Below are 20,226 nucleotides of genomic sequence, written 5' to 3'. Positions count from 1 at the left end.
TCATATAGTCACTCATCTGAATCAGCTTCTTGAGCCGTATGTTGCTGTGAGACACGTCAGAGTCGTGCTCCTACAGTCCCTCAGACTGAATGCGTTGCCTTGGTTACTTTGTTACCAATACTTTTATGTATGCTGTGGGTGATTAGAAGAAGTGAAAGTAAGCCTGCTTACCGCTGTGAATTATGTTTATAGATTTATTATTTACTTTCTCCTAAGTCTGTTTCACACCGCCGGGGTTGGAGCTGAAAGAATAAGACTAAAGTATTGTAATGGACACAGGGACAGTCACATGACCACGGGGACAGTCACATGACCACGGGGACAGTCACATGACCACAGGGACAGTCACATGACCACAGGGACAGTCACAGGGACAGTCACAGGGACAGTCACATGACCACGGGGACAATCACATGACCACAGGGACAGTCACAGGGACAGTCACATGACCACGGGGACAATCACATGACCACAGGGACAGTCACATGACCACGGAGACAATCACATGACCACGGGGAGAGTCACAGGGACAGTCACATGACCACAGGGACAGTCACAGGACCACAGGGACAGTCACATGACCACAGGGACAGTCACAGGGACAGTCACATGACCACGGGGACAATCACAGAAACAGTCACATGACCACGGGGACAGTCACATGACCACAGGGACAGTCACAGAAACAGTCACATGACCACAGGGACAGTCACAGAAACAGTCACATGACCACGGGGAGAGTCACAGGGACAGTCACAGGGACAGTCACATGACCACAGGGACAGTCACAGGGACAGTCACATGACCACGGGGACAGTCACAGAAACAGTCACATGACCACGGGGAGAGTCACAGGGACAGTCACATGACCACAGGGACAGTCACATGACCACAGGGATGACCACAGGGACAGTCGCATGACCATGGGGACAATCACATGACCACAGGGACAGTCACATGACCACAGGGAGAGTCACATGACCATGGGGACAATCACATGACCACAGGGAGAGTCACATGACCACAGGGACAGTCACATGACCATGGGGACAATCACATGACCACAGGGACAGTCACAGGGACAGTCACATGACCACAGGGACAGTCACAGGGACAGTCACATGACCACGGGGACAGTCACAGAAACAGTCACATGACCACGGGGACAGTCACAGAAACAGTCACATGACCACGGGGAGAGTCACAGGGACAGTCACATGACCACAGGGACAGTCACATGACCACAGGGACAGTCACATGACATTAAATACTTGTAATGAAATATTCCTCACTCTGGGTAAAAAGAGGTTTTCTGCTGCAGGCTGTGAAAGAATCTGAGAGATCGTTTTGTTAAAGATAAAAAGGTCTGATGTAAAGAGCAGCGACCCGAGGGGAAGCACCGAGAGACAGGAAGTAGTTTAGACTTGGAGGTCAGGAGGTCACAGTAATAATTACAGTACACAGATGTAATGTTTGGCGGTACGTACATCGGTGTTTACTATTGTTGCCAGGCAACCTACTCTCCTCTCCGGTACCACTCGTTGACTTCTTGCTGATCCACTTGATATCTTGTTTGTACGCCTCCTGGCGTTTCGGAGCATACTGCAGCTAACAACGCTCTGAGCATAAACGCCTCTGTGTATGCTCGTAGCGTGCTCGCCATCTCCGCAGGCCCTCGCCACGGCGTCTCACGTCAGTATAAACAAAGCTTAAGAGTTGCTAGTGCAGCAACAAGGATGAGAACCCTCACAGCCAAATTACCAGAGGTCCTTCTACTGGGATTCAAGGTATCTCTACTGGGAACCGAGCCTTGGGTTCCTGCTCTGTTGGGTGAGAACTGTCACTCTGCAGAGGAAGCTTCACCTGGCACAAGAAATCAGGGATTTCTCCCACTGAGTGCAGTTTCTCCTCTTTTTCATGTGTAAATGTGTAATTGTTATTGTCACACAGTACATTGAACACAGCACAGCACCCAGTGATGTTACCTTCTGCATCTACCCATCCTAGTATTAGGGGCAGTGGGCAGCTACTATACAGCGCCCGGGGAGCAGTTTGGGGGTCCGGGGCCCCCCGACAGGAACCGGTGACCCTCCGGTTCCAGAGCCGTCAGACTGAGCTACTGCCCCCCCCCCACATCCTATGTTTCTTTTCTTCTCTGCATTCTTTCCTTCTTCCACAAACAATAAAAGGCAACCTGATACTGCAAAGCAACATTTTACAGTCAGTCAGCAATGTTTTTACAGACGTGTGAATTTACAGTCGAGTGAAAAGTGTAGTTCGTTGTGTTTTCTTTGGATGTGTGTTGGATCGAGACTAATGACTAGTTATTTCCTTTAATGTAGGCACAGAACATGATTGTCAGCAGTCAGTTGTAGTCTTCATGGTGCAGATATGATGAAAGGCATTTAATTCTGATAGATTGATGCTAACTCAAAGAACGGACAATTATTTTAAACTTGTTCTATAACTTTTGGGTCTGTGTTGATCTCTACAGTACAGACATGAAGGTCTACAGAGCTGCCAGACCCAAAGAATGTGAGTATTGAAACAACTTCGCCCATTCATCAAACTATTGTACATTCACATCTGATCTTAAAATGAGAATGTCCTCATTGTACAACAAAACTGTTACTCAGTTCCATCTTTGTTCCAGCTGTTAAGATCACGTCTATTTGAACAATATTCATCAATATTCTCTTTCACTTTCAGGGGACTCAGATGTCAAACTGAATGTGGAAGAAAACCTACTGGAGGACGACAAAAAGGTGAGAAAGGAGCAGTTGTACGGTGTGAAATCCTCCAGTTTAAACCATGGATGACTTTACTTGGACATTTATCAAGGATCTACCGCTGAAGAACTGTAGTGTATTACACCTGCAGGCAGACATTCATTTAATAACTTAGACTGCATTCACCTGCAGAAGTTAATAGTGTGGAGTGAAGATCACTGAACTATCATTTATTTACTAAACTTGGCCTCGGAGCTCTCGTCACTGGCAGGACCACCATCAGTCCAGGAGCTGGTGCTGGTGCTGGAGCTGGTGCATGCTGATTGTGTTTGCACATTTATTGAGACCCATGTTCTTGGTGTAGTTGTCCTTCTGTGTAGTCTTCTCTAACACACCTCACACTGTCACTCCATTGAAGTCATTTCCTCTCTGACTCATACAGGGTGCTTGAGTTGAGTATTGACAGTGTGGCTCTAGTATTTCATCACTTTATTAAACACTAAGACAAGTTGGTATTTCTATTAAAATAACTAATTCTGTTCCTTTTTTAACTCCAGGCTCCAACATCCTTCTCACCTGAGCAGACAGCTGAATCTTCATACAGGTAATCGTATAAACTCTGGACCCAGAGTGTGTAATATTGATTAACAGAAACTATATTTAGTTTTGGACAAAACCAACTCAGTGTGACAGGGTGGCTGGTGCTAGCCTGCATCGGTCACACACAGGATCCACACCAGACATGGACTTGGCTAGCTTTACTTTAGACCAGTGGAGACGATGTAAAACCTTTGACCTGGATAATTGTATGTCGTCAGGAGATTAAAGAGGAATGTACCCTATCTGAAGCCTTCTTCTAAACTTTATCACGAAACCGTGTCCCCAAGTCTTCCTCCCACTGAATCCTTCACAAAGTTGAAGGTTCCAAATTATGGGAGTTTAATAAGGAATGAACAACACCAGTAGAGCGCTGCAGGGATGACGTATTTATGTAGGCCAACCAGGAAGTTAGCATCACTCTGGTTCCCTCCACTAACAGCCAATGGGATTGTTCCGTTGGGTTTTGGGTTATTGCAGAAAATCAGCTCTGTGGCAAACACACGTTTATGATACTGACACGTTTTGTTCAGCAAGATAATCTCCACAGCATCCAGCCAGCTGTCCTTCCTGCATCAGTCAGTTTAAACTGTGTTGTTTTTAGTCTGATTATGACTCTAACTTCTTCATATTTGTGTAATATTATCATACGATCTGCTCACCGAGCTCTGATTGGTCAGTAGGAGATGCTTTTATATATGTGTTGATCTCTTATCTGGAACATAACCTGCTCCGGAGCAGGTCCGCTGTTTGAGGAAAAACTATCAGGTCCATTTTCAAAGGGGTCCCTTGACCTCTGACCTCCAGATATGTGAATGAAAAATACATTTGCATAAAGCAGCATATTTGTCCACATCCATGTTGATAAGAATATTAAATACTTGAAAAATCTCCCTTTAAGGTTCATTTTGAATAGATAAAGTTTGCATTCAAGAATAATTTGACTAGTTTATATGTGAATTTGCATACGCTTGATATATGGACATACATACTAGTATTGTAATATTGTCTTTATTAATGTGTTGATATTGATTTTAACATATCACCTAGCCCTGAAGGGTATTAAGTCTTATCTGTCAAGGTCTTAAAAAGCATTAAATTTAATTTCAAAAAGTATGCAGACATAAGTGATAACGTTCTTTTTAAAACAGGCTTTGCCTCTTAAAAAGGATTCTGTTTTTCCTTCAACAGGTTTGGGTTGAGGTGGCAGCAAACTAACTAACTCTGGGCTAGCATCCTGCCCAGGAGCAGGCCGTGGTTCAACCTCAACATCAGAAATTAGATTTCAACATGGAGCTGTTTGGCTCCAGTTTATAAGCACAGATAAAGATGTGGATGGTGGTGATATGTCCCACCAACTTTAAAGAAAGCATGTCATATCCCAACCAACCTCGTTTCCTTGCTGAGGCCTCGACTAAAAGAGAGAGACTAACAGGCCAATAAATGCTTGTTATATCAGTTTGGCCCTCTTTGTCCTACAGCTTCAGGTGTCCTGGTCCAGGTGTGTTCCAGTGTGCTTTGACTGGACTGGTGTTCGTCATGGCTCAGGAGGCGGAGCTACTGTACAGGACCGTCCAATGGGATGAGAGCTTCCTCCAATCAGCTGGCAAAATGGCTGCAGGGCCGCTGTTCAACATCAAGTGTTCTGAGGATGCTGCTCTCCGTGAGCTCCACCTCCAACACTGTGACACAAAGGAAGGTAAAGACATTGTTCAAAAGTAATCAGTAAAATTGCAAAAATGTTTATTAATGTGTACTTTGTTGGAATTAGCTGCATTAGGTGACATGTGTAAATATATATATATATATATATATAAATGTAATGGATTTTATGCACAACGCTAAATGCACACATGGAACAGTAAAATAATAGTTAATTAAAAAATAGGAGGTAAAGAATAGAGGTGAAGTGGCACATCCTCGGGATGCTCCAGAGTTAGAGGCAATAGATTGTGGCAAGTGGTAAGAAATGAATTGGGTAGATGAAACTGTTAGCATTAAAACAAAAGTTGAACAGCTCTTTGCTTTCACAGCATTGCTCTGTGATGGCCTGTTGTCTGTCGCTCACATCTCTGATGATGAAATGAGCATCTTGGAGCCGCTGGAGATTACAGACACTCATGTGGTTGTGAAGATCTCTCACCTCTCTGCCTTTGGCCTGATCTGGGATACGATTCTTAGGATTCGGAACCTCATATGGCCGATAAATGGACAAGTTCTGCTGTTCCTCCGACCTCGCAACGCAACACATCAAGTACTCGATGTCTTTCTGCTGAACAAAAACGTCCCTGTAAGCGAGGTAAAGCCATCTGTCATATGTGTTCATCATCAGCCACGCTCCCAGTTAGAATCCCGGGCTGATTGGGCTCTTTTGGTTGTTGGTCCTGAATGGAGGAACAGTTTCCCCTTCACCATTACATCTCCCTCCTCTAGTGATAACTTCAAACCTGTCTTAAGACCCGTCTCTTTCCTTTAGTCTGTCAGTAGTCACCTTGAAGACTGGTCACACTCTGTTTTTATTTATTTATTTGACTTCTGTGCAATGCTGTCATGTTTTGGGGATTTTAATCCAGAATTATTTATTCTACACTTTTATTAATTTACTTGCATCCTCTTAATTATTTCTGTGTTTTATTTGATTCTGATTCTCATCGCTCTGTGAGGCACTTTGGTCAACATTTGTTGTTTTTAAGTGTACTCGACAATATGAGCATGAACGGCATATTAAAAATGTTCTGTTTCTGAAGGTTAAGGTCCAACAAGAAGGTGCTAAGAACATCAAGATCTCTGCCAAGTGTCTTTTCAACTTTGGTCAAAGTTACAGTGTCCACTGTGAACCTGGGAGCTTCAGAATACAACCTGATGTGAGTCAAGTCGCAGAATTATCATGAATATAATTTTGGCTGCATGTTGAAAATAGATTCACAATAAGAAAGTATCAGATAAACATTTTTAACAAGATTTAAATGACTTGATGCTTCTGGTTTTCAGCGTGCACCATTTGACTCAGATTATGGACCAAATTACCATCCCACATTTGAAGTTTTCCTGACTACGATCCCAGAGGAAGTGACTTTGATGGTCCGGAATCCAGGGAGGACAGAAGACGTCTGGAGACGTGATCTGCTTCAAGCAGGTAAAGATTACCTTTTTATAATTTGGATCAATTTTGAGATCAGGATTATTTCTCATTCGCTACAAACACATTACGTTACACTACTCTACCAACGTCAACATGTGGATACCCGACGGTACCATATTCTCACAGTGACATGAACATCTGGAATGAAGCTAAGTGGTGAGTGAGAGTGGTGTGAAAATGGTTTGTTTCATGTACGTATCATAACAACGGCTTGTATATCCTCCGTCCTCGCTCTTCCTGTTTCCCTCTCTGAATGATGAATACAGACTACCGCCGCCTGCTGGTGTGGAGAGTTATTTCCTCTCACAGGAGCAGAACGTAGCTAACTGAACGTCGGCTGCCGTCTTTGCGGTGTGTTCGGGTGCGACTGGTCGGCCAAAACAAAGGCGACACGGGGAGAACATGCACTCACCACAAAGAAGAATCAAAACCAAAAAAATATAAAATATGAATGTCTCCCTTTTGGTTTCTGGTTTTGAACACAGAACAACTGATTTACAGAGCAGACATGTTGCTGTACAGAAACATGACGTTTCACTCCAGTTGAATTTCTCTTTAAAAGTCATTGTTGTTTTTTTTCCCTGGTTATCTCCCAGATCTAACAATGGAAATCCCTCAGAGGAACGTCCCAGCAGAGGACAGCGTCTCACCAGAGGAGAGGCTGCGGTTGATTCGAACAAAGTTTGTAGAGGGAATGTCTGATCCTAATCTGAACAAGCTTCTGGATGAACTCCTTCAACGTCGCGTTATAAGTGATGAAGAAATGGAGTCAATCAAAACAAAAACCAGGGCAGATAAAGCACGAGACCTGATCGACACGGCACGAAGAAAGGGAACTGAAGCCAGCAGAGTTCTGATCGCTGCTCTCCGTAAGGATGATCCGTAGCTTTTCAGAATTTAGGCTGAAGCAAAAGCAAGAAGCTGGAGTGTGATAATGAATCTCTATAACATCTGGCTGTTTCAGAGACTCACATCACTTATTGTTGTCTTTAAATGATAAATTCCGTCGTGGAAGTCTGTGTGGACTTTCACTCTGAAGGTGATTCACTGAAGTTTTGGGGAAAAGTGAATTCATTTTCAATCTCTTGTGGTTTGGTCTCAAGATTTTATAATCATTTACTTGTGATAATTACTGATGTGTTGTCGGTGATGAAGACCTGCGATAGAGAGCTTGTGACATTTCTATATGTTTTGGGACTGCCTTCTTATTGCTAATCTTTGGAAATGATTAATTTAGTTTTCATTAGGGCTGTCTAAGTTAACGCGATAATAACGTGCTAATGCAAATTTGTTTTAATGCCACTAATTTCTTTAACGCAATTTGTGATTATTAGGTTGCTGCATCTCAGTGTTAAAGTTAGAGTGAAGATAATGGTATCATAGTAAACTATAGAACCTGATGGATCCATCGGTACCAACCATGTCAGACTAGCTTGTCATGAAGGAGGTTAAATAACGCTCCAAACTTACGCTAAATTTTGGCGAGGAAAAACTGTCATGTCCATTTTCAAAGGGGTCCCTTGACCTCTGACCTCCAGATCAGTGAATGTAAATGGGTTCTATGGGTACCCACGAGTCTCCCCTTTACAGACATGCCCACTTTATGATAATCACATGCAGTTTGGGGCAAGTCATAGTCAAGTCAGCACACTGACACACTGACAGCTGTTGTTGCCTGTTGGGCTGCAGTTTGCCATGTTATGATTGGAGCATATTGTTTTATGCTAAATGCAGTACCTGTGAGGGTTTCTGGATCAATATCTGTCATTGATTTGTGTTGTTAATTGATTTACAATAATAAATATATACATACATTTGCATAAAGCAGCATATTTGTCCACTTCCATGTTGATAAGAGGATTAAATACTTGACTAATCTCCTTTAAGGTACATTTTGAACAGATACAAAATGTGTGATTTGCTATTAAATATTTTAATGGATTGACGGCCCTATTATTGATTACTGATTCTCTGTCAGACCTGACTGTGTTGAGCTAAGATCTAAATCCATCTCTCTGTCTCTTACTGCTAATCAACGCAGGCTTCACAGCTACAACAAAAGACCATTTTACAAATAGCAATAAGGGTAAGGATGGATATCATAACTGCACTTGATAATCTATAGATTTGTGTTTGTTTGGTCATTTTATTCGTCAGTAGACCTTCTGTAACTTGAGCCTACAATAAAGATTTCATTGCAAAACAAGTAAGTTTGGAAAAAAGGCGTCACACTGTGATGGAACCAAAGTGAAACTCATTGGATGGATGTTGAGCAGTGAAACTATTCCATTAAGAGATGGTGTCTGCAGACATGAACTAGAACAGACAGATGCTGTTATTCAATGAGACCTCAACTGAAACTCAGATAGGAGCTTTTTGTTGTGACAAAGACAGTTGTTCTAATGCAACAACTGTCATTAACAGTGTGAACAAAGACCTTTTTAAAGGCAACGGAAAGATTCTGGCCTCTTATCTGGAACAGATGCTGCCTTCAAGTGAAACTGGTGAGCTCGTGTTTACAACACGGGAAGTCGTGTACACCATGTGCGTGGCGTTCAAGTGGTTAAGTGGTGAGAACACCGCTGCTAAGCAACGGCAATATTAACGTTGCTGTCGGCGTCCAGAAATCACCACAAATCGTATTTTCACTTATGAATCAATATTCTGTTACTGTAGTTTCTCTTTCTCCCCTCACATGTTCTCAGAATCATCTCGTAGTGTTCTGTTTAGCTGGAACATGAGAGAGTTTGTGACCCGGCAGCCATGTTGAGATCTGCTGAGGAAATTCCAAGCACCGCCCACCAGCCGGAGCTCGGCCAATACGAACACTCTCTCTCTCTCTGAAAGGACCTGTGATTGGTCAAAGTCTCCCGTCATGAGCTAGATGTTCTAAAGCCTGAAAACAGAGCCATGAGGAGGAGCAGAAGTCTAGTGATCTCTCAGAACACTTGCATTACAATATGCTGAAAGGTTATTATGGGATGTCTGCCCAGAGATGCCAAAAACATTGTTGCCTACTGAAGCTTTAAATTGACTTGAATTGTAAGTCGCTTTGGACAAAAGCATCTTCCAAATAAATGTCATGTTGTGTCTTAAGAAATAAAGCGGTTGCTTTATAAATAAAACAACCGGTTGCATTGGCCGACACACCGTCGCTACTGGTTTCCTTTCCACAGCTTCCACCGACAGAATCATCCCAGAGGAGAAGAAAACATCAGCAGTGAGCAGATAGTTCTGTTTACATGGAGATACAGAGCTAACATGCTATGAGACGGTGTGTAAACACAGAGAACATCAGGGTGGAAAATAGAAGATGTGAAACAGTAGTCAGTTCATTATTTCTGGTAAAAGACACCTGATAAACGTATGGAAGTAATCAGAGTAATGGTATATTAGTTACTGTAGGAGCTGTCTCTGTGTTACCATGACTACAGACCGGTTAACGTTACACTCACCGGAGCGTACCGGAGCTGAAAGACTTTCTCCTGTACCATGTGAACATAACTGCAGGTGGGATGATTAAACATGCTGTGAATAATTAATATTGTCATCTGTCTACTCAAATAAAGTTTGACTGTGAAACAGAAATGTGTTGTGTTGCTTACAGTCACTATTTACTACCTGTACTCTTCTACATGCATGACATCAAATCTATATAATATATAAATATCAGCTGTTGAAACAGTGTAATTACATAAAGCCTTTGTGAAAGAACATGTTATATTTAGATGATGGGAGTACATGAAGACTGTTCTGCTGGTTCTTGCAGACTAACAGAAGTAGGAGCAGACTTTGCTCATAGTTAGGAGGCGGATGAGAGAGTGACGCTCTGTGGGCGGGGTCACCTAGCTGGAGGTTCTCCTCTGGTTCTAACCGTTCCACCAGGAAACCCTTATATGGCTTGCAATTCGCCACCGACGTCACCAGTGTAAGGAAAAGCTGCGCAGCGATTTTTTAGACCCATTTTCGGACAGATGGAGCAGGAGAAAAAGAGAGAGGATGGTCTTTTATGATACTATGGTGACCTGTAGACACACTGGGGACAGATATTGATGTTTAAAAGACATGGAAAAGTGCATTTTGCATAATAGGTGACCTTTAAGAAGAGATTTAAAGGAAGTGGGATACTGAGTTGAGATACTGAGGGGCCCGGACAGCAAAAGCCCGGTGATCTTTGTTGACAAGTTTGGATTTTGGAACCATTAGTAAGAGTTCTGCCAGAGGATGTCAAGCATCGATCAGGCTCATAGGGAGTCAGCAAATCACAGAAATACTGTAGGCAGAATCTATAATAATACATCATCATTTATTATTATATACTGCTGCTAGTTTAATCTATAATAATACATCATTTATTATTATATACTGCTGCTAGTTTAATCTATAATAATACATCATTTATTATTATATACTACTTCTAGTTTAATCTATAATAATACATAATTTAATATTATATACTGCTGCTAGTTTAATCTATAATAATACATCATTTATTATTATATACTACTGGTAGTTTAATCTATAATAATACATCATTTATTATACTACTGGTAGTTTAATCTATAATAATACATCATTTATTATTTTATACTGCTGCTAGTTTAATCTATAATAATACATAATTTAATATTATATACTGCTGCTAGTTTAATCTATAATAATACATCATTTATTATTATATACTACTGGTAGTTTAATCTATAATAATACATCATTTATTATTATATACTGCTGCTAGTTTAATCTACAACAATACATCATTTATTATTATATACTACTGGTAGTTTAATCTATAATAAAACATAATTTATTATTTTATACTGCTGCTAGTTTAATCTATAATAAAACATCAACATTTATTAGTTGATTAGATTTTGTTTTAATAAAATAAATCTGTAAAGTAACTAAAGCTGTCAGATAAATGTAGTGGAGTAAAAAGTAGAATATTAGGAGAAGTAGAAAGTGGTATATGTAAGTATGTACAAGTATGTCAAAATTGTACTGGAGTAAATGTACTTAGTTACATTCCACCACTGATAATATAACATAATAGTGAGTCAACATGAAGTTGGGTCAGATTTGATCAGTTCTGATTCTGCTTGTTGATTCTTCTGATTATTGGAGTGAGAAAATCAAAGTGTGCTGTAAGCAGAAAGAAACCACCTTTATTTGCACAGATTCAGGCCTTCATAATAAGTCATTGATGATAAATGAGGCGTTGGATGAATGAATGAAAAGAAGTGTTTCCAAACAAATCACTGGATGGATACACTCCGTTTAATATTTTAAAATGGATTTCTTTTGTGAATAGTTTCTTTCTGATAGATTTATGAAAGTGAGTTTCTGTCAGATACTATAGGGTATGAGATGTGATTAAACATATTTCGAATTGTTTTGTTTGGGATTTTGATTTCACTAAAGTCACAGCCACCAACTCAAAGTTGTGGGAGACGAGGTGTGATAGGAGGAGGATTTGTTCAAATGCCTCTAATCAAGCAGATAATAGAGTTGGGGATGGCTTTAGTTATGGATTTAAATATGTCACGATTGCCAATTAAATTATATCTAAGACAGAAATTCTCATACGACATGATACAGCCACTACTATCAACTAAGTGTGTCACCGTGTCACACTGTTTACCATTGGCAGAGCATTTTGGCAGATCCTTCTTGGGCGCTCCCCACATAATGAGCTGTGCTGCTCATCCCACAAATGCATGATCCTTACAAGTTGGACATCATTGTGAAGGTAAATAAACAGGCTTTCCAACAATGTAAAATACAATGCCCATTAGCATTGTAACAACAGAGAAATAATCCACCAAACACAAGTTTCTGAACTTTTTTTCCCCAGTTTAGTTCTATATGTTAGCTGGCAAACTAAACTTAGCAAGCTATGTTCATTTTCATAGTTAAAGTGGTCTTTAGTTAACTAGACATATTCATCTGATTAGCTTTATCTAGCTAGTTGGGCTGAGCATTTAAATATATATCAAGCTGTGACTTTTCTTACTAATATTGTGATTTAAATAGATTATTTTCTATAAATCAATCTCCTGTTTTTCTGCTGATGTGATGGTTTAATGTTACACAGTTACAGTGTTAGAAAGTACATTTACTCAAGTACACATTTTAGGTACTTTAGGAGTATTTTCCTTTCATGTCACTTTATACTTCTACTGCAGGACATTTCAGAGGGAGACGTTGTACTTTTTACTGCATTTATCTGCATTTACACTCTATATTTATCTGACAGCTTTAGTTACTTTATTAACATATAAAAATGTACAGCTGAAACGATTAGTCCATTAACTTATTAATTGATTGACTGAAATTAATTGGCGACTATTTTTGGTTGTTGAAGTCATTTTTTAATAAAAATCATTTCATGTTTCCAGCTTCACAAATGTGACGATTTGCTGCTTTTCCTTTTTAATCATTTTATTGTATATAAATCTATCTAATGATATGTCATAGTTTAACAGTCACAGGGGACGTTTTCTTTCTTTTAATACTTAAAGTACATTTTCCTGATTATACTTACATACTTTTACTTAAGTAACATTTTCAATGCAAGACTTTTACTTGTAACAGAGTATTTTTACAGTGTGGTATTAGTACTTTTACTGCAACACTGCACAGTTGTCAACACAATACGTTTTTATTAATAATCACAAACTTGCTTTGGAAGTAACCTGAGGTAATTTATAACAAACAAATGACCATTTTAGCATTCAGTCATTCATATGATATTACATTAGTGGTTTACTTCATTAGTCAAAGATATTCCGTGTTTAAAGTAATCAGCTTGTTGAAGGTGAGACAGCTCAGTCTGTGTTCCACTTTAATGCTATATTTAGTTGGAACAGTTTGACTCTGATTATGCTGTCCTCACTCAAAGTTGTTGCAGGCAACGTGTTTTTCAGCTATACAGCCAGCTCAACAATATATTCTCCAGCATTGCATTCTCCAAGGAACAGACGAGTTGTTGTGTTTGGCAGGATTTAATGGAGGAAAATATGTAACATTGTAAAACTGAAAAAGAGCACAGAATACAAACATCAGATAAGTGTGCTTGTAAGTACTAAATAATATTTCTAATACATCAATAGAGAAAAGATCACTAGCATAACTAACAGGTGCATAAAAGTATGTTTACATATGAACCAATGCTTTAAACATCAATAAATCTCTATGTAGTTGAAAACAAACTAACCATCAAAATACTTTACTCAACCTAAGAAATGGTGACATAAACATGTTCACATAACTGATAATAGTGAATAATTTACAGATGAAGCCGATTTTGTGGATTTATGGCACAGGATTAAGAAGATTATACACAGATGATTCCCTGAGCAAAAAGGAGCTTCCTGAACACCACTTCCTGTTATTCTTTGTTTACAATGACCTCACTTCCTCTTCAGTACAGCTATTTGCAGACGCCACTAGGGGGTGCCAAAGGACATACAAAGGGAACACTTTACACTGGTTCCAATACATCTCTTTTGTTAAAGTTTTCCTGCTGTTGATATCAGAGGTAAATCAGTGCCACCTGTGGATGAGCACTTGGCGAAAGCGTACCGGCTCTGGAACAACATCAAGAGGAAAGAAAGAGGATAAAACACACAATACTCACAATTAGTGTAAGATTGTAGATGTTAATACAGTTTAATGGCTCATGTGTTTCATCATATAGCCAACCTACCGACTGGTGTTTACATGATCGTGGGAACTATGGAAGTCTCCAGGTATTTAGGTTAATACTAACTATAAATATAACTATAAATTCTATAAAAGTGTATTATGAGTTTTACTGTTGCATGTTAAGACTTTTATTTGTCACACACTTGTAGATATGTGGCATCAATGGAAGACATCTGGAGGAAGAAGAGGAAGCGTATACAGACCAACTGAAGGACCATCTTCTCTTCACTGAAGCTCTGAGGTAGGATATGTTTTCTCTCAGTATTACCAGCTGCTGTGTTTAATGTTGATGGAACTGAGTTAACTTTAAAGGGTCAGATCATCACAGAATCTCTTTGGCAGACCTCCATTCAGTGCTTGAAGTGGAGACAAATAAGTGTCAGTACTCCCCTTATTCATATGTTACCGTGTGTAAGCCGCAATCTCTTTTGACTTATTCCTATTTATGTATGATTTTTAAGCATGTTATACTGTTTCAGTCATCATCAGCTGGGATTTTATTGCTATATTATTATACTTGGGGTTATGCATCTTCTATAGTTGGCCTATAATACTCCAATAATATTCCAAATGGAACATTATAGGGTTAAGGTGGTGTGTTTGTATATAGTGTTCATACTTACAGTGCTTTCCTGTGTTATTTGTAGCATCACTCTATAATATATTATAGGATGCCTATCCACCTTATTCCTAGTCCCCATGATGCCTTGCGTGAATTATGGGCGCAACTTCCATCGTGTCGCGTCACTGAGCCGGAACCGCTGTTTTCCAACGGTACGCTAATCCTCTCTCCATATTAAAACATCTAGTAAAACATGTGTGAACACCACCTCTTACAGCTCAAACAGGATCATGTGATCAAAGCATTGAGCTATTTTTTTAGTGTAATGCTGCCCATAAACTGCCTTACATTTAAACTGTACATAAAATAGTAAAAGTAACTGGCTGTCATTAAACAGACGCTACAATGCTGTATCCTCCCTACATATGAAATCATAGCTGACGTTCTCCTGGCTCTGCTATCAGTCCTTTTAAGGACCCGACGTCTCTCCTCCGCTGCTCTTTCGTAGCCCAACCACGAAGTAGGATACAGGTTTTCCTCCGTTGAGCACACTTACAGTGTTTTAGGTGGTCTCTTCAAGTTTAGGTTTCTCAGCCACATTCTTGTGGATTCCTCGTCTGTAGGTCGGCGATGGAAGCTGTACCGTCGGTCACAAGAACAATCCCTTCTTTGTTTTGGGGTGCATGTTCAACACACTGTTGTCGAAGCCACACATTTAGCTTTGTCTGGTTGTTGGTATGGGGATGACCATCATATACTTCTATCATAATGTTCTAAACCCTTATACACTTTCACTATTTATTTTAATTAATGAATGAATTAATGTTTATTTCTGATTAATGACTAGAACAACTTGACACTCAGTGCTGAGCTGCATCTCAAATTAATCTCCAGGTTCCCAGCTTTCAGATGATGTACACCACTTCTATGTGACATCTACTGTTGACCTGCTATCTCCCTCTAAAGACCCCCTGGACCCCTCTAAAAAAGACTAAAACTGGTCTATTGTGGGTCTTAGAGGGTTCATTCAGCCTGTTCAAGCCAAGAGAGATTCTTATGACCACATCATGTTAAATGGCTGTGAACTGCTGTGAACACACACAGTCACAGATGAACTCAGCTGATTTCCTGTAAATAGAGAGGGGAGGAGCCACACTGACCAGGTGATTCAGGTACATGAGTACAGGGGGGGAACCTTGAAAGCGTTCAGTCCGGTTCAGAGAGTTCAGACTCCATTTTGTGTTAACGGCACAGAGAGGTGACGACTGAAGACTGAAGCAGGGTGAGTGTTAATCCAACATTTTATTAGTTTACTGTTAAAGTGTCTGAGTCAGTTTCCTCCCTGTGGACTGTAGAGGAGAGAAATGTTAGAATGAACTCAACAGTTTGATTCATCTGAGAACACAAAGTCGTGATTGGCTGAATAATCCTCATTAAACCTGCTGTAAGACAAGAAAACAAGCAGAGAGTTAAAGAGAAGTGACCAGGTGGAGTGCTGGGTGGTTTTATTATACTGTATACTGTGTGTGTGTGTGTGTGTGTGTGTGTGTGTGTGTGTGTGTTTGTGTGTGTGTGCGTGCGTGCGTGCGTGCGTGCGTGCGTGCGTGCGTGCGTGTGTGATAGAGAGAGGTTGTGTGTTACCTCCTGTTCTCTCAGTCTTGCCTGTGACTCTTGTACGAACTTGTTTCCTGTACATGGTCACTGTCAGTGTTAATGTTTAACCTCTCAGACTGACTTCAGATCCGAAGATGAGTCATAGTGAGGAGGAAGAGGAGGACAGAGCAGAGTCTCTAGTCTCTGGCTGTCTGAAGAGTGGCGGGTCCAAAGGTTGTCCTCTACATATCAGTAATGAAGCTGGACCCTCAGAGTCAAAGTAAAAGAGCTGCTACTAACTCATTTATAGGACTCATTTTCACTTTCCTCTACCAATACCATGTTTTCTGTTGATTTTGTGTTTCTATTTTAAAGTTTCTACTAAAATGTATTTACTAAGTGAAGCTTAACACACTGTTGGTGACACAAAGAGAATGAATTAGTGCATTCTTCCTCTTCGTATCTGTGACAGCTGTCAGTCACCCAGAACAGCTGTAATCTAAGAGGACTAATACAAACTTTAAACCACATTATTGACAGTAGCAGTAGTTTGTGTATTTAGAAACTGAAATGTCTTTGTCATCAGAGAGTTTATCAAGGATTCATGTGATGTGAATAAAATCATCTTGGTGTTTGCAGAGTTCAGTCCAGACAGAGAGCAGAGTCTCCAGTACCCAGCTGTCTGTCTATGAAGAGTGACCGGTCCATAAGGGATCAACCGAACTTCAGTAATGAACCTGGACCCTCAGACACAAAGTAAGAGACTGTTTCTACTGTGCACTGACCTGATGGATGATGATGCATTGAGGATGAAGACTAAATGTTCTGCTAACAGATTTATATTCCTGATGCAGAACTATTAGTGCAGATACTGTTTCAAACTAAGATGGATCTTAGTCTGGGTTTTAGAGCCACAAACTACTGATTGTATTTCTGTAACAAAACACCTGAGAACCTCCATTTCACAATTTACACTTCAAGAAAATATTCATGTTTCTGCCTGAACGTTGAAGTCACTATAAAGATTTACAACTATTCAAAATGTGAAAGAATGTGCTTCAAATGTGTAATTCATTTTCTCACATTAGTCCTCAAAATACTGTGTTGGTTTGACTTCTCCTAAAATCAGCTGTTATGACAGCTTCTTTGAAGTGGGGTTGTACGTATACTCCCGTGTTCTGGGAAGTTAAATGACTGCTTTTGTGAATGGAGTCTGGTGGCTTTGAAGAGAGCGATATAACAGCTTCAGTTCCCCGTCAGAAAGGACTGTCTGATGGAGAGGTAAAGCAGCTGTGGACGGGAGCTTTACCTCGGGAATAGAGAGGACATGATAGACCAGAGCAATAGAGAGGTCATGATAGACCAGAGCAATAGAGAGGTCACGATAGACCAGAGCAATAGAGAGGTCATGATAGACCAGAACAATAGAAACAACGTAGTTATATCACTCTCTTCAGAGCCACCAGACTTCATTCTCAAAAGCAGTATTTTCCCTCTCAGAACACAGGAGTTGCTGCTCTACTGCTGCTTCTATCGGTTAGTTAGTTTGTGTTATTGTGTGACTTTCTGATCCAAACTAACGCGTGTTGAATGTTTGAGTTTGTTCTTTAACTAACTACTGATGTAGAATATGGTGAAGGGAATTTAAGCTCACTTACTAAAGATTCAGAGCATGCAGTTGAAAGTTTTGGATCATTAGTAAGTGGACCTTTGACCTTAGATTTTCTCCACCATATGTTGTTCCCTAAGGTCAAGAACAAACATCCCTGGGCAGTAGTGATGTTAAAGTTATCTGCTCATACTAAAAGGGGCAGTAATGTAAATTTGGATCACTTCTCTTTTTAGAATATTTGAATTACATTCATGCCTTCATTTGATAGTTGACAGTAGAGAGACTGTTAAGGACATGATCAGCTCTCTTTAATGGAGGACTTTCACTGTGAAGTAGCTGTAGAAAGTGTTGAACCTACAAAATAAAACAGAAAACAAACTACAACCAAAACCCAAGACCATGACAGTACCCCCCTCTCCCTAAAACAGAGTCTATGAACTCCATCAGGGTGGGTGGAGGGAGTCCGGAGGAGGGATTAAGGGGCAAGCGGCCGGGCGCTGAACAGGAACAGGGCAGGAAAACTCGGGCGTACGACCCGGGGACAGGACAGACGGGAGAAACTGATCAGGAGGGCGACCCCTCTGGAGGACGACCCCTCTGGAGGACGACCCCTCTGGAGGACGGCCACGGAGGCGGGACCCCTCTGAAACCCAACGTGCAACAACAGCTCTCAGTGTGCTGACTTGACTATGACATGTGATTATCATAAAGTGGGCATGTCTGTAAAGGGCAGACTCGTGGGTACCCATAGAACCCATTTACATTCACATATCTGGAGGTCAGAGCGTTCTTCCTGACAAGCTAGCATGACATGGTTGGTAACGATGGATTCTTTAGGTTTTCTTTAGTTTCATGTTACCAGTATCTTCACTCTAGCTTTAAAACTGAGTCGCTACAACCTCTGAAAGACAGAATATCGTCCGTCGGATTGTAAAGAGTTAATAAGACAGCCAGATAGTAAAATTCAGCTCATTAGTGTTTATGAAAGCAGGAGAGTTGAAATAAAAGGAACACTGTCATCACAGACTGAATGCTGAATTCAAACAGAAAAGTAACAACACTTTAACTGTTCCCTGTGACCATCTGAGCTTTGAGACAGTGTCGGCCAATCAACAAAGCCATTTAGTTATAAAGACATGTCTTCACAGGAGGAGGAAGAGGAGTGATGTCTCTGTGGAGGAGCAGCTGTCCTGCTGTGCTGTGTACTTGGACCAGTCTGCTTCATCAGGAGACTCCTCCTGTCCCCAGTGTGGGAAAAGATCCAGAACCAGAGCTGAACTGCAGCCAGCCGGTCCGACGAGCACTGTACAAAGTAAGACTCTACGTCTGTCTGCTGACGTCTCCATGTCTGAAAACACTACTTGTTCTTTTAATACATAAAAAGCCATAAAAGTCCCACCAGGTCCTGCGAGGACACTAGGGGACGCGCTGCTCCACTCAACTGACTGTTCAAGCCATAGACATATGTACATACACCAACGTTGGCGTACGATCCAGAGGTCAATGCGGAAACACAGACACTCAGACGACCAATCGTGTAACTTCATCACTCAGTGACAGACTTTTAGGGTTGTAGGGCTGGCCGTCTGCGGTCCAGCCAAAAAGACAGAAAACAAAAGAGACATAAATATATAACCCTCAAATGCTCAACATGATTTACTGTGGAGACGGACGCTCTTAGTTTCACTTTCCTCCTCTGCATTTCATTCATTACATCCAACGTGCATCAGTAAATGTCGTCACAGTGAGATTAAACCTAATGTTTATTTTTTTCCAGCGTGTTTTTTAGATGAAACGGACGACACACTGAACGGCAGACTGCAGAGTGTGTTTACTGCTGCGACCACCAACAGCTCTCGTCACATGTCATGTTGCTTTTTCATACATCAGAGGACTAATTTGCTGAATCTTCACAGGTCTTTAGACCGTAGTGGAAACACAGACAACAGTGGACTGAAGGAATCTTTTAGTTCCTTAAAAGTAGTTAGACTAAAAAGTCCCAGGAACTTTTTTATTTGATGAGTGGATCAGTTTTAAATATTACAGTGAGGAATGAACAGCCACAGTGAGCTGTTTAGATGAAGAGCTGCAGACGGACAGCTGAGGCTCCGCCTCCTCTGCTGTCAATCAAACATGTACACCGACTGAGAGAAAAAGGAGCATTTCTGATGCTTCCACTAAAACTAGACTGTTTAACCTTTACTGCTTTTTTATTTACTTTATATTGATCACTTCAATATTGGCAATAAAAATAATAAGCAGATTGTCACATCTTCTTTATTTT

The 20,226-nt window shown here is 40.6% G+C and overlaps 2 protein-coding genes across 2 annotated transcripts in view; both read left to right on the top strand.

Moving 5' to 3' along the window:
- Positions 1-20,226, top strand: part of LOC141762577 (uncharacterized) — an 88,328-nt gene that overhangs the window by 13,381 nt on the left and 54,721 nt on the right. Inside the window, exons 2-3 of the mRNA XM_074626483.1 lie at positions 16,970-17,086; positions 19,091-19,254. Of these exons, the coding sequence (XP_074482584.1) occupies positions 16,970-17,086; positions 19,091-19,254 (281 nt within the window). The remainder of the gene's footprint in view (positions 1-16,969; positions 17,087-19,090; positions 19,255-20,226) is intronic.
- Positions 3,340-10,056, top strand: LOC141762882 (NACHT, LRR and PYD domains-containing protein 1a allele 5-like). The gene is made up of 5 exons (XM_074627036.1): positions 3,340-5,025; positions 5,360-5,625; positions 6,074-6,190; positions 6,318-6,462; positions 7,065-10,056. Exons 1-5 carry the CDS (start codon positions 4,770-4,772, stop codon positions 7,352-7,354), a joined length of 1,074 nt encoding a protein of 357 aa, XP_074483137.1. The 5' UTR covers positions 3,340-4,769; the 3' UTR covers positions 7,355-10,056.

The sequence above is a fragment of the Sebastes fasciatus genome, chromosome 24, assembly GCF_043250625.1.
Source record: "Sebastes fasciatus isolate fSebFas1 chromosome 24, fSebFas1.pri, whole genome shotgun sequence".
Classification (NCBI taxonomy): domain Eukaryota; kingdom Metazoa; phylum Chordata; class Actinopteri; order Perciformes; family Sebastidae; genus Sebastes; species Sebastes fasciatus.
Note: the sequence above shows the minus strand (reverse complement) of the source record. Positions and strands in the feature narration are given on the sequence as shown.

What these genes read in the sequence shown, in the direction of transcription:
- LOC141762882 (XM_074627036.1), top strand. Translation starts at nt 4,770, where the DNA reads ATGCTTGTTATATCAGTTTGGCCCTCTTTGTCCTACAGCTTCAGGTGT. An exon ending in ACACTGTGACACAAAGGAAG is followed by an intron (nt 5,026 to 5,359) that starts GTAAAGACATTG and finishes TTGCTTTCACAG; the next exon opens with CATTGCTCTGTGATGGCCTG. An exon ending in AAAACGTCCCTGTAAGCGAG is followed by an intron (nt 5,626 to 6,073) that starts GTAAAGCCATCT and finishes CTGTTTCTGAAG; the next exon opens with GTTAAGGTCCAACAAGAAGG.